General features: G+C 45.4%; 1 protein-coding gene across 4 annotated transcripts in view; it reads left to right on the forward strand.

The window, feature by feature from the left end:
* ACSL6 (acyl-CoA synthetase long chain family member 6) overlaps nt 1-14,118 on the forward strand; it is a 274,382-nt gene that overhangs the window by 156,663 nt on the left and 103,601 nt on the right. For all 4 annotated transcript variants that reach the window (XM_073651213.1, XM_073651215.1, XM_073651212.1 and 1 more), the window contains 4 exons: nt 345-459; nt 2,863-2,927; nt 4,828-4,929; nt 5,014-5,113. In XM_073651213.1, the coding sequence (XP_073507314.1) occupies nt 345-459; nt 2,863-2,927; nt 4,828-4,929; nt 5,014-5,113 (382 nt within the window). The remainder of the gene's footprint in view (nt 1-344; nt 460-2,862; nt 2,928-4,827; nt 4,930-5,013; nt 5,114-14,118) is intronic.

The following is a 14,118-nucleotide window of genomic DNA, read 5'->3' on the forward strand; positions in this document are numbered from 1 at the left end:
ATCTCCCAGGGGGTGACAGATTCCCTTTAACAAAATGAAATGTTGCAAACCAGTGCTAACAATGCTGGAATCAGGATTTCAGCCCCTACATCATTCTGTTCTCAGATTAGATAGCAGAAATCTGGTGAAGTTTTCCCTTTGATCTCATAAGTGCTCGAAATATTTTCCATCAATGTTGCACCATTTCTATGCCTATGTTTGGCCACAATGTATTTAGAGTACTGCGCTGCAGATCATCTTCCTTTGACCTTACTGTATTATTGCTGGTAGAATAACCATGTGCTGATTTCGGATTGCTTAGTCTCATCTGGTTTCTCACTATTATGTTGCACATTTCTTTGCAGGACGGTGATGGTGCTCGCCATTCTGTTTTAGGAGATGGCCCAGAGCTGCTTACACACTACTATGATGATGCCAGGACAATGTATGAAGTGTTTAAGAGAGGACACCACATATCTGGTAAGAATACTTCATACACAATCCTGTATGAGTATTGCTCATGAAGACAAGTCTTTCATCTCTGCCCTATTAGGGCTCATAGACATGGGAGAGAGGGGTCTCCCACTTCCCTCCATTACTCAAATACAAGAGTTACTAGCAAAGAGTTACTTTAACACTAATGGGTCCATCCTGTCCATGTACATTAGAATGGCCGGCATGTAACACTACATTTCCTCTGTGAGAAGGGTATATCCAGCAGCACATCCAGGGAAATGTAATTAAAACCAATATTTATTAGTTCTTCCTAGACGTTATCTGTCTGTTGTCTAAATGATCAGTGTCGAGATAGACAAACTGGAGCAAGTTCAGAGAAGAGCGACCAGAATGGTGACTGGTCTGCAAACCATGTCCTATGAGGAACGGTTACAGGATTTGGGAATGTTTAGCTTGCAAAAAAGAAGACTGAGAGGAGACTTAATAGCGGTCTACAAATATGTCAAGGGATGTCACATTGTAGAAGGATCATCTTTATTCTCATTTGCACAAGGAAAGACTAGAAGCAATGGGATGAAACTAAATGGGAGGAGACACAGATTAGATATTAGAAAAAACTTTTTGACAGTGAGGGTGATCAATGAGTGGAACAGGCTGCCACGAGAGGTGGTGAGTTCCCCTTCAATGGACGTCTTCAAACAGAGGCTGGACAGACATCTGTCTGAGATGATCTAGTGAATCCTGCTTTGAGCAGGGGGTTGGACCAGATGACCCAGGAGGTCCCCTCCAACTCTACCATTCTATGATTCTATGAGATATCACAAACTGCTCCATTTCTTCTGGGGAGGTTAGGCTCCCCGCTGTCTAACTTCCCCGGAAGAGATGATATGTTGACGTGGAGCAGCTAAATAGCTGGCAGGAGCAATCGGTGACCGCTCTGACCTGGCACCGGGTAGAACAGACAGGTAGTTACCTATGTTAGCAAATACCTGCCTGTTACTTTTTAGGCCCATAGAAAAAAATAATATAGTTCTGGACAACGGCTTTTAGAAAGGCAATATTCAGTATCACCATTTTCTGCTTAGTGATACCAGACTTCATATGATGGCTGCTAATGAAATGGCATATGATCAGATACATCACCTAACCTTCTCCATAGTGACATACACAGGCAGCACAGTGAAGGACCTTGAGTGACGAGTCTTAGGCTGGGGCTACATGTGACTTTAAAAACAAGTCACTGAAAAGGACATCAAATGCAAAAAGCATCTCATATAAAGCAGCCATACTTACAATACCAGGTCAGAATAGCAATGCACCACAGGCTGCAGCAGGAACCAATGATAAGAGGCAGAGGCAGCGCAGGTGAGGGTGGTGGTTGCTTAGTATTATAAAGTTTTAGTGTTTTAATTGCATATGGATAATGCTTATAAGGGAAGAGACAGAGTGTCGTATTTCTCGTGCGAGGATCGCATTGTAAACCTCGTACTGGCCAGCACCTCTCCTGTCCTGAGCTTGACAGCTGCATAGAAATCCATCACGCTGTCACACTCAGGTCAGGAGAGGTGCCGGTCAGTCCATTCAGTGCGATGTCATCATCGCACGCGTTATACGGCAGTCTGTCTCTGCCCTAATACTAAGTAACAGCCCACTTGGATGGTAGGTGTGTGAGTGGTTGTTTATCAGTATTTCGCTGTTACCTCCACCTTTTATCATGGGGGTTTGCTGCACCCTGCAGTGCATTAGTATTTTGACCATGTATTATTAGTATGGCTACTTTATTCTGTGATGTTATTTACACATGACTTTAAGACACAAATGGACCATTGCAATCACTGTTCCTTTTTGGGTGTATTGATGTACAGCGCAGAGGTATTCTGTGAAAAGAGGCTTTTATGTAAATTACAAGCTGTATAATCAACATTTTCTCATTAGTGAAGGCCAATCTTCAAGCTGCTTATCTGAGCAAATCACAGTAACCTACCCTACAGCTGATATTTCTGGCCTGACCTAAATTCAGCTTAGATCACGGGAACATAAAATATGATTTTCTTGAATAAGAACAAAGTCTCCTGTGGCCTGCTCAGTGCACTTAGCCATAAGAAAATAAATTTGAGCTACAAGTCATCAAAATAGACAGTGAAAAAGAATTATTTATATTTAATAAAATATGAAAAATAATTCCATAGCAAAATAAAGTGCTGCTAGAAACTATTCCCTAATAAACCTAAAATATGGAAAAAAAAGTGAATAAAAATACAATGAGGAATTTTTCATATTAGCAACGGGGAATATTGTGAAATAAAAAAATGTGTAATCTGTCTTCCATATTTTGCCTGATGCAGTTGTGGTGTGGCTTACAGCTATACCGCTAGATGAAAATTAACCCAAAGGTCACTAGCATGATACATTTCTGTATTATTTCAGAAAATGGTCCATGCTTGGGATCCAGGAAACCCAACAAGCCTTATGAATGGCTCTCCTATAAAGAGGTGAGCATGTTTTAAGTTCATTTTTTACGTATCACAATTGTTAATATGTACCCGGATATTATTGCTCATCTACAAAACCAACTTAATGACAGCATGTCCTAATATTCTTTAGACCCGTGAATTATTGAAGCCAGATAGCCTCTACACAGACATGTACAGGTGCATCTCACTAAATTAGAATATTATCAAAAAGTTAATTTATTTCAGTTCTTCAATATCAAAAGTGAAACTCCTATATTATATAGAGTCATTACAAACAGAGTGATCTATTTCAAGTGTTTATTTCTGTTAATGTTGATGATTATGACTTACAGCTAATGAAAGCCCAAAAGTCATTATCTCAGTAAAAATAATTAACAAAAACCACCTGCAAAGGCTTCCTAAGCATTTAAATTGGTCCCTTAGTCTGTTTCAGTAGGCTCCACAATCATGGGGAAGACTGCTGACTTGACAGATGTCCAGAAGGCAGTCATTGACATGCTCCACAAGGTCCCAGAGTTCCAATTTTCATTTGGAAATCAATGTCCCAGAGTCTGGAGGAAGAGTGGAGAGTCCACAATCCAAGCTGCTTGAGGGTCTAGTGTGAAGTCTCCACAATCAGTGATGGTTTGGGGGCCATGTCATCTGCTAGTGTAGGTCCACTGTGTTTTATCAAGACCAAAGTCAGCGCAGCCGTCTACCAGGAAATTTTAGATCACTTCATGCTTCCCTCTGCCGACAAGCTTTTTGGAGATGGAAATGTCATTCTCCAGCAGGACTTGGCACCTGTCCACACTGCCAAAAGTACCAATCCCTGGTTTACAAACCACAGTATCACTGTGCTTGATTGGCCAGCAAACTCACCTAACCTTAACCCCATAGAGAATCTATGGGGTATTGTCAAGAGGAAGATGAGACACCAGACCCAACAATGCAGACGAGCTGAAGGCTGCTATCAAAGCAACCTGGGCTTCCATAATACCTCAGCAGTGCCACAGGCTGATCGCCTCCATGCCACGCCGCATTGATGCAGTAATTGATGCAAAAGGAGCGCCGACCAAGTATTGAGTGCATTTACTGAACAGACATTTCAGTAGGGAAACATTTCGGATTTTAAAAACATTTTTCAAGCTGTTGTTATAAAGTATTCTAATTTACTGAGATAATGACTTTTGTGTTTTCATTGTCTGTAAGCCATAATAATCAACATTAACAGAAATAAACACTTGAAATAGATCACTCTGTTTGTAATGACTTTTTGATGATATTCTAATTTAGTGAGATGCACCTGTAGTTCTCCCCAGTATAACAAGAGAACAAAAAAAGCACCTTCAGTGTTCTCCTGCTTGTCAGCTAAGGGGTTAAATTGTGCTACCATCGCCTGCAGATGTTCAGCTGCTATCTTCTAGAATTAGTCATGTTACAGCACATAAGTCTCTCCAATTACTGTACCCAGGACACACCAGATCCCTTTGTATCCAATATGTTTCCAGTGTGAGTTTGCAGAACAAGTTGGCAGTGATTTCAGCATTAAACATGAGATGAGGAATAACACGTTGTAAATGAGGCATGGGGTGTACTAGTGTACATGTCGCAGAGTAGACAGCCATATGCAATACAGGAGTACGATGGTAGGAGTGAATGGGTATTGTACAGCAGGACATGTTTCTGTAAGAATGTGTCACACTGAAATATGCTGCAATTTACACCGCGTCTATAAGCAAAGTAAATCAGCACGATGTAATACAAGAAAAAGATGTAAAACCTTGAAAACCTTTGCATCATCCTGAGTCTTTTCACTCCTGACTATTCATACAATGAAGTCTTATCATTTCATAAAACGACATATCAGCTTCCATTTGTAATGGAAAACATTCTAATATCCGTATTAATGATAAAGAGGCATTTGAATTGTTTCCAGGTATCAGACAGAGCAGAGTTTTTAGGGTCCGGATTGCTATACCAGGGATGTAAGCCCTCATCAGATCAGTTCATTGGGGTCTTTGCACAGAATCGTCCAGAGGTAATTCCGCCTATATTTCTCCGTATCCTCTACTACATGTCCTGTTACAGCCTGGGCTTCAGTGTGATGTCTCTGTCTTTCCAGTGGATCATTTCTGAGCTTGCCTGTTACACATACTCTATGGTGGTAATCCCATTATATGACACTCTGGGTCATGGCGCTATCCGCTATATCATAAACACAGGTAAGATAAATTCTCCTGTAAAGGATGGGTATTTTAGATCAGAAGACATAAATAGTGATTGCTATGTTTTAGCTTTACAGCTGACCTTAGTAAATAAGTGTCGGTGGTGGTGGATAATTTATCCCTGAATCTAGACTGGGCTGATCTCATTTTATTCATAGGGAAGATTGAGTATTTTACACTTGGCCTCAACTTCACTACTGAAATATTTTTGTTCTTTAAAGAAGCCATTGTAAAAGTTATTTCAAGCACTGATTCTATTGTCATCTGCATCAAAGTACTGCATGTAAAAACACAAGGGATAGGGCATTTTGTCGTTTAGAAAGGAACATGCCCTTAAAACACACATACAAAATTAAAGCCAAACATGGTAGTCAATGGTAGTCAGCCGAACTTGTCCTCTGACAGCTACTAGTAACAAAGTCCTACCCACGTAAGTTTTATTGGGAAAAATGAGTAACCTAAGAACAAAAGGATTGGACATTGAAATTCTGCATGGCCGATTCTTCTTTTCACCAACATCCGATGTTGGAGGAAGGCGAGGAGGCCTCCATCGGTTCCCGAAATTGGTGGGTTTGACTGGCATAAGTCTAACATGTATGGGTACCTTAATGGGGTTGTCAGATGATATTCCTCTTCAGTTACCTAACTGGTACAGCTAGACACTAGTTTCAGTCATCAGGTAGGTGAAGAAGGGGACATCACCAACTCCAGTTCACCAGAACAAAGGCACTGAAGTGAGGGGGGTTAGCAGCAGTAGATATACACTACATTTCATTGTTTCCCTTATCTGCTTTTGGCGAACTGTTTTATTTTTGTTGGTTTTAAAATCACACAAACCCTTTAAAAGGGAACCTGCCAGCCTCTCTAAGCACCCCCAAATAGCCACCATGTATTTATTGCTATCCATAGGGGTCTGATAACATGATTAGTGAGATGATTGATCAGTCTAGGGAAAACATTACCCCCACAAATAGTCAGCCATTAATTAGCATGAAGCCACAGGGTTTTTATATAAAAACGGCATAAAGTTTATTTCCACTGTTTGTACAATACCGAAAACAAAACAATAAACATAAAATCCCTAGCCTTGTGCAGGCGTTAACTAAACAAAATAGACTCTGGCTACTCATACACGGCTGAGCTAGTCTCAGTTCGGTCACACAAACATCTATCAGTGATAGCAACCAGTTGCAGTTTGGTGCACAAGGCATATGCAGTCTCTTCTTGGAGAGAGATTCTGGCTTGTCTCTCTCCAGCTCCAACACAGCCCAATCTGCTTGGCTTCCTCCAGCTGACTGACTAGTGAACACATGGCCTGGTTCTAGTCATAGCTGTCCAGGTGATCCTAATCTGGACCTGTAATGCTAGGATTTAACCCTAGCCTACCTGGATTTCCTACAAGAGATGAACTTATAATAGTGCCCCTGCTGAATCCTGTGTAAGACTTGTGCCCTTTGGCTGCTTGGATTAAGCCAACAGAAGAAGAAGGGAGGATATATGAATATTCTCAACTGACAGCCCTGGCAGAGGCTACTTCATATTTATGATGTTTATTTATGTAGTGATGGTATGTGTTATAGTAAAGGACCTTTGAACTTGCCTCAATAAATCACACCAGTGCTGTAGGAGAGCTTAGTGGTTGAACATGTAAACTGAAAAAACAGCGTATCTATCTGGCTAATGAGCTTGTTGTACTGTGCTGTTGTGATTTATTGAGGTGAGCTCAATGGTCCTCTGCTATAGTACATACCATCCTTACTTAGATGAAAGGAAGAGGCTGAGAGGAGTAATGTCAGAAGTATAGAATTACACTCAGTAGAGAATATTCACTTATTTTTCCTCCCTCTTTCTGTAGGTTCAAAATAAGCAGCACATGCCGATCAACAGCTAAAGCTCCTCTACATGGCCTAAGGCTATGTGCCCACGATGCAGAAATGCTGCATATTTTTTCCGCTTCTCCCTGGCAGGAAAAACGCATGTGGATTTTACATGCATTTTTCCTGCCAGGTAGAAGAGTTTGTCAAGCGTTTTTGCATGCATTTCTTCATGCAGGTTATCAAGCGCTTTTCCAAGCGATTTTAGCATCACTTGGAAAAGTGCTTGACAACTTGTTCACACTATATAAATCCATGCAACCGGCATGGATTTACAATTATATGAAAAAGTTTGGGCACCCCTATTAAACTTAAGCTCATTGTTTTATAAAAATTGGTGTTTTTGCACCAGCTATGTCAGTTTGATATATGTAATAACTGTTGGACACAGTAATGTTTCTGCCTTGAAATGAGGTTTATTGTACTAACAGAAAATGTGCAATCTGCATTCAAACAAAATTTGACAGGTGCATAAGTATGGGCACCTCACCAGAAAAGTGACATTAATATTTAGTAGATCCTCCTTTTGCAAAAATAACAGCCTCTAGTCACTTCCTGTAGCTTTTAATGATTTCCTGGATCCTGGATGAAGGTATTTTTGACCATTCCTCTTTACAAAACAATTCCAGTTCAGTTAAGTTTGATGGTCGCCGAGCATGGACAGCCCCTTCAAATGATCCCACAGATGTTCAATGATACTCAGGACTGGGATGGCCATTCCAGAACATTGTAATTGTTCCTCTGCATGAATGCCTGAGTAGATTTGGAGCTGTGTTTTGGATCATTGTCTTGCTGAAAGATCCATCCCCTGTGTAACTTCAACTTTGTCACTGATTCTTGAACATTATTGTCAAGAATCTACTAATACTGAGTGGAATCCATGTGTCCCTCAACTTTAACAAGATTCCCGGTGCCGGCATTGGCCACACAGCCCCAAAGCATGATGGAACCTCCACCAAATTTTACTGTGGGCAGCAAGTGTTTTTCTTGGAATGCTGTGTTTTTTGCCGCCATGCATAACGCCTTTTTGTATGACCAAACAACTCAATCTTGGTTTCATTAGTCCACAGGACCTTCATCCAAAAAGAAATTGGCTTCTCCAAATGTGCTTTTGCATACCTCAGCCGACTCTGTTTGTGGCGTGCTTGCAGAAACGGCTTATTTTGCATCTGACTCGCCCCCTGGGCCGTGGGGCACTCGGAACCGGGCGATAGGGAGACGATGGGGGTAGTAGTGGCGACCCGGTCCCATGGCTCAGGGTGGTCAGACCAGTGGCAGTCTTTTAGATGTTTTAAGAGATGTCCGACTACGCCACCCGTGGATTGCGGTTATTAGGAACCGCCGCTGCAGGGCAGACCGCTGGGGCCGATGATGTACGCAGCTGGGATGGTGTGACTCCCCACGGGAAGAATGCGGCCCCAGGGCAGTGTAGTGGATGGTGGGAGTGATGGTGGTGAGAGTCCCAGTACCGGTAATGCCGGAGGAGCGAAAAAGCACACAGACAACGTACTACAGTCCAGGGTCTTTACTCACGGTTAATATCCAAGTCACTTCTGCAGGGAATGACTGCCCGAGCCGTGCTGCGTCCACCAGGTGAGGGGCTCGGTCAACTCCCAGACAGCTCAGGAGTATGGCTCAAGACCCCTTTTTGTCCTTTCTCTGGCCTCCATCTGGAACTTCACAACAGTTCCGGTGACTCGGGGACTGCGGGCAGTTCGGGGATCTCGCCGGGCCTTCATTTTCTGCTCCGCGCTCCAGACCTGCAGCTTCTCTTGTTTCACGCGCCGCTCTCGCTGCTCCCTCTCAAACATCTCCAGCTGTTGGCGGCAGGCCTCCCGCCGTTCGGCTGCGTCTGCCCGCGTTTCCTTTGTGAACCCCATTAGGTCCTCCCCAGTGGGGTCCCAATCAAACTGGGCGTCCTCCAACGGTAGCTGGGGGGTTTCCTGAGGCGCCGGAGCAGGGATGAGGGGCTAAGATGGTACTCCAACCTCCGCGGGCGGGCTCCTCCGAAAGCGGGGGTTGACATCCTCGGGGGGCCAGATGAAAGGAAGCCCATCCGGACTGGTATGTTGGGCGAAGAGATCTGCGCCCAGTGGTGGTACTGCAGAGGCAGGGGGCGCGAGCGGGTTGGCGGCGCACGGGGGCACGTGACCTTGCGACCAGGCCCGCGCTGGTCGTTTCCTAGTTGCTCCCAGGGGTGGTACAGCAGGTGCAGGGGGTTCCGTCGGGGCAGCGGCGCCCGGGGGCGCTAGGCCTTGCGGCCGGTGCCTGCGGTGGTGGTTTACTGAGCACGCCCGGGGTCAGAGGGCACGACGTGGGGCGGGGCTCACTGGCAGCGTCGACGGCCTGGGGGCCGGTTGATGGCGGTGGCGGCATGGTGTCGACGGCGAGTCCAGGTGCGTTGGGCTCCGCAACAGGGTGCAGGGGCAGGTCGGCGGCCCCAGGGTTCGGGGTAGGGGCGTCTCCGTTACCTGCCTCTGCCGTCGCGGCCTCCTCCGCGGCGTCGTCTTCGGCCTCCGCTCTATCTTCACTGCCCTTGGTGGCTGGTGTGCTGCTGGACGTCGACGCGCCTTCTGCTGCAGGGTCACAGCCCGCCGAGCCACTTCTTCTTTCCATCCGGCGATCACGTCCTGCTGCGCCCGGACCATCCTCCGGTCCAGCTCCTCCAGTGCCGCCCACGCATACTCGGGGTCCTCCTTGGGGAGATGGGCTAGCAGCTCTGTGAGGCTGCATGGTGGTGTGGCTTGCAGCAAGCCCCTTGCTAAAGTGCTGGAGCTGGTTCCTTTTTCCATCTCCGGGTGCGGCCTGGCCAGACTGATCCAGACCACCCCCTGCCCCGCAGTTTTCTTCTCTTTCCGCCCCCATGGGGGGTGGTCCTGGGGCATTCTGCTGGCAATCACTCTCAGGGGCAGCCCCCCCACGTTGACGGACATTTCTACCGCCGTGCTCATGGTTGTTGGGGGCGGGCTTCCTCTTTGGCGCTATTCTGGGACCCGGCCCACGATGGGAGGCGGCCTCCTGTGGTCTTTTGGCGCGCACATTATGGCGCTCGTTCTTCTGGGGCGGGCGCCATCTTTAGTACAATGAAACAGTCTCTGTTCAGGCGCGCAGTACCCGTTGTTAGCGCGCACGAAATCCTGCCGACTACGCCAAAGCTGACTCACAACGTACTACAGTCCAGGGTCTTTACTCACGGTTAATATCCAAGTCACTTCTGCAGGGAATGACTGCCCGAGCCGTGCTGTGTCCACCAGGTGAGGGGCTCGGTCAACTCCCAGACAGCTCAGGAGTATGGCTCAAGACCCCCTTTTGTCCTTTCTCTGGCCTGCCTCACCAGTGACCCACTTTTGTCCAGCTACTGCGGACTTGTGCGGTTAAACGTGGGCCCCGTCCTCCGCTGTCCTATATGGTGCCTTCCTAGCAGGTTTGATGAGGTGTCGCACCAATAAATGATCACGACCTCCGGTCTTTGGCTTAGGGTTGTTTCTTCTCCACCAACTTGGGATCCGGTACCCTTAATCTGCCTGACCCTGCACCCTGGATTCTCGTGGGTTCTTAGGGTCCCTTCCACCTTCTTGTTCCTGAGCCCTTCTGTTTCTTCCTCTCTTTCTTTGCTGTTCCTTTCTGTTTCTGTTCCTTTCTGTTCTTGTTCCTTTCTGTTCCTGGCCCTCTCCTCAGGCCTGCCTCATGGAGCTGGGCCCAGACTGAGCCACAGCTCCCTGTCAGCCCTCTCTGGCCGAACTCCTCTCTCTTCTCCTCCTGCTTGAACTGACCCAGAACTAAGATGGTGCCCACCTTTTATACCTCCCTCTAGAAACATGAGCCCAGGTGACCAGCAACCAATGGGCTCCTACCTACGCTCAGGAACCAACCCCTATCTGCCCCTACAGCACTGGGTGTTCCACCCCCCTCACCACTCCAGACAGGGACATAGTCGGTCGTGCCTGCACTTCTGTCTAGTGGGAGCACCGTTGAGCTGTCCCTCGGAAATGGTGTGTGTGTGCTGTATGCAGCTAACTGAGCCCTGGTCCATACTCCATCCTTACCCGGGATTGGAATACCACACCTCTGGCAGAGGTGCAATACCCCTGTAGCGGCCGAGCCCTCGGGGCGCCACACATCACTCTCCCATACAGCTTCTCCTTGTGCAAAGTGCGTTGTATAGTTGACCGATGCACAGTGACACCATCTGCAGCAAGTTGATGCTGCAGCTCTCTGGAGGTGGTCTGAGGATTGTCCTTGACTGATCTCACCATTCTTCTTATCTGCCTTTCTGATGTTTTTCTTGGCCTGCCACTTCTGGCCTTAACAAGAACTGTTCCTGTGTTCTTCCATTTCCTTACTATGTTCCTCACAGTGGAAACAGACAGGTGAAAATCTCTGAGACAGCTTTTTGTATCCTTCCCCTGAACAACTATGTTGAATAATCTTTGTTTTCAGATCATTTGACAGTTGTTTTGAGGAGCCCATGATGCCACTCTTCAGAGGAGATTCAAACAGGAGAACAACTTGCAAGTGGCCACTTTAAGTAGCTTTTCTCATGATTGCATACACCTGGCTATGAAGTTCAAAGCTCAATGAGGTTACAAAACCAAAAAAAGTGCTTTATTAAGTCAGTAAAAAGTAGGTAGGAGTATTTAAAACAAGAAAATGATAAGGGTGCCCATACTTATGCACCTGTCAAATTTTGTTTGAATGCATATTGCACATTTTCTGTTAGTACAATAAACCTCATTTCAAGGCAGAAACATTACTGTGTCCAACAGTTATTACATATATCAAACTGAAATAGCTGTTGCAAAAACACCAATTTTTATAAAACATTAAGCTTAAGATTAATAGGGGTGCCCAAACTTTTTCATATAACTGTATATAGTGTGACCAAGTAATAGTTAAAAGAAAAGAATAAGAATGGTAAAAAATAAAGATTATACTTACCTTCTGATGGCCCCCGGTGTTTTCTCCGCTGCGTCCGGTCTGTTGTATGGGTCGTGGTGGTGTGAAGGACCTGCCGTGACGTCATTGAGTCATGTGACAGATCAAGCGACCGCCGCCGTCAGCGGTCGCCTGACCTGTCACATGACTCAATGATGTCATGGCAGGTCCTCACACCACCGCAAGCTGTACAACAGACCGGACGCATCGCTGAGGAGACCGGGGGACATCGGAAGGTAAGTATAATCTTTACTTTTTATTTTAAATTCTTTTTTTAACAGGTTCTATGGTACCTGGGTCTGGATGAGAGTCTCCTCTTCTCCAGACCCGGGTACCATCCGCACATTAAATCGCTTAATATCCACATGTGCAAATGTGCTGACACGGATATTAAGCATTTCAATCTAAGTCAATGGCGGCAATTACGCTGCGTGTCTGCAAAATTAATGGACATGCTGCGTATTTTTCCGCAATGATAATCCGCAGCGGAAATTTCCGCAGCATGTGCACAGCACATGAGGATTATCATAGGGGACCATGGGGCATGTATTACCAAGGGCTTTTTAAGCGTTTTCGCTGGGGAAATTCTGCGGCACAAACTCTTGAAAAACGCATAGTGGGCACGCAGCCTAAGGGTACGTTCCCATGTTCAGGACCTTCTGCGGCCCCGACATTGCAGACTTTTGCATTAAATATGCAAATTAGCAGACATGCATTTTTTTTTTTACACATGCGAATTTTCCTCATTGATGCAAGTCTATGGGGAAAATCCACATAGCAAGAGAAATTGACATGTTGCGGATCTGATAGACTTGTCACATATCAGTTTCTGCGGGTTATCCGCAGGTGCACATAGACATGGGATTTCTAGAAATAAATACATAGTGTCAAAACCGCAGCAAATCCTGAACATGGGAACGCACCCTTACGCGGCATACAGCAGGGGCACCATCATCAGTTTATCTCTGCACAGCGACATTATTTCAAACCACCTCCAATTGTGGAAATGTTTAACCCATTTAAATCCTCATCAAAACCTCTAACAAATCTGCCACCAGTGATTTAGCCTCAATTATGAAGCAGTCTGATAAAGAAAACAACACTACCAAGGAGACTCATAATCCCCACTGTTCACATTAGTATACACAAGCCGCCATACTGCAATATAGCAAGTGATATCACTGGTCTCTAGAGAAGAGGGTAATCCAGCAGTCTTGTTTCCTTGCCAGGGGACTGTTGCTAAGCAAGATAGAGTCCGTCTGTGGGACTTCCCCTTTAAGGCAGGTTTCCAAAACTATTGTTTCTTTATGATTTATATGTTTTCTTTAGGAAAGCATGATATGTGAACTTGTCTTTAGTTAATAATAAATAACATAGAAGTTCAATATGTGAGTATAATGCGTTCAGGTGATACCCACCAAATTTATACTGGCATATTTGTGGACTAGTATAATATGTCTGGGAGAGTCCTAATAAAGGCTCATTCAGACATCCATTTTGCATTACGAACTAAGGGTAAAAAACAAAACACAGACATATCTATTTTTATATGAGTCACTGATCTAACTCGCCCATTCAAATCAATAGGATTTTAAAGAAACTGTAAAAAAATGGGGAGTACATGTATACCACTATTGAAAATCAGTCTGTTATTCTTGTATACAAAAAAGTATGTATGAGGCCTGATGACATCTCCTGCATGCTGCATTTTGTTTCTTAAAGGAAATTTGTCACCAGAAAAAACGCTATTAACTTGCAGATATGGGGTTAATCTGCAGGTTAATAGCGAAACTAACCTGCCCGGCGCCCGCACTTAGCTGAGGAAGGAGAATATTAACTTTATTCCCCCGGCAGCATTTGGGTTTCAGTCATACGGGTTTAGTCACTACTCTGAGAATACAGAGCGGCGGGAGTAACCGCGCTCCAGGCCCTGACTGACACTCCCTCTGCATTGGGGCTCTGCTGTCAGTCAGGACCGGTGGTGCGGTTATAGCCGCTGCTCTGTATTCTCAGAGCAGTGACTGAGCCAGTGTCGTCGCCATCCCCGTGACTGAAACCGCAACACTGCCAGGGGAGCATAAAGTTATTTTTTTCCCCATAGCATTCGGCTAATTATGGGCACTAGGTAGGTTAGTAACGCTATTAATCTGCAGATTAACTCCATATCTGCAGGTTAATAGAGTTTTTTCTGGT

This window comes from Phyllobates terribilis, unplaced genomic scaffold (assembly GCF_046119375.1).
Source record: "Phyllobates terribilis strain yellow unplaced genomic scaffold, ASM4611937v1 Scaffold_11__3_contigs__length_659146591, whole genome shotgun sequence".
Lineage (NCBI taxonomy): Eukaryota > Metazoa > Chordata > Amphibia > Anura > Dendrobatidae > Phyllobates > Phyllobates terribilis.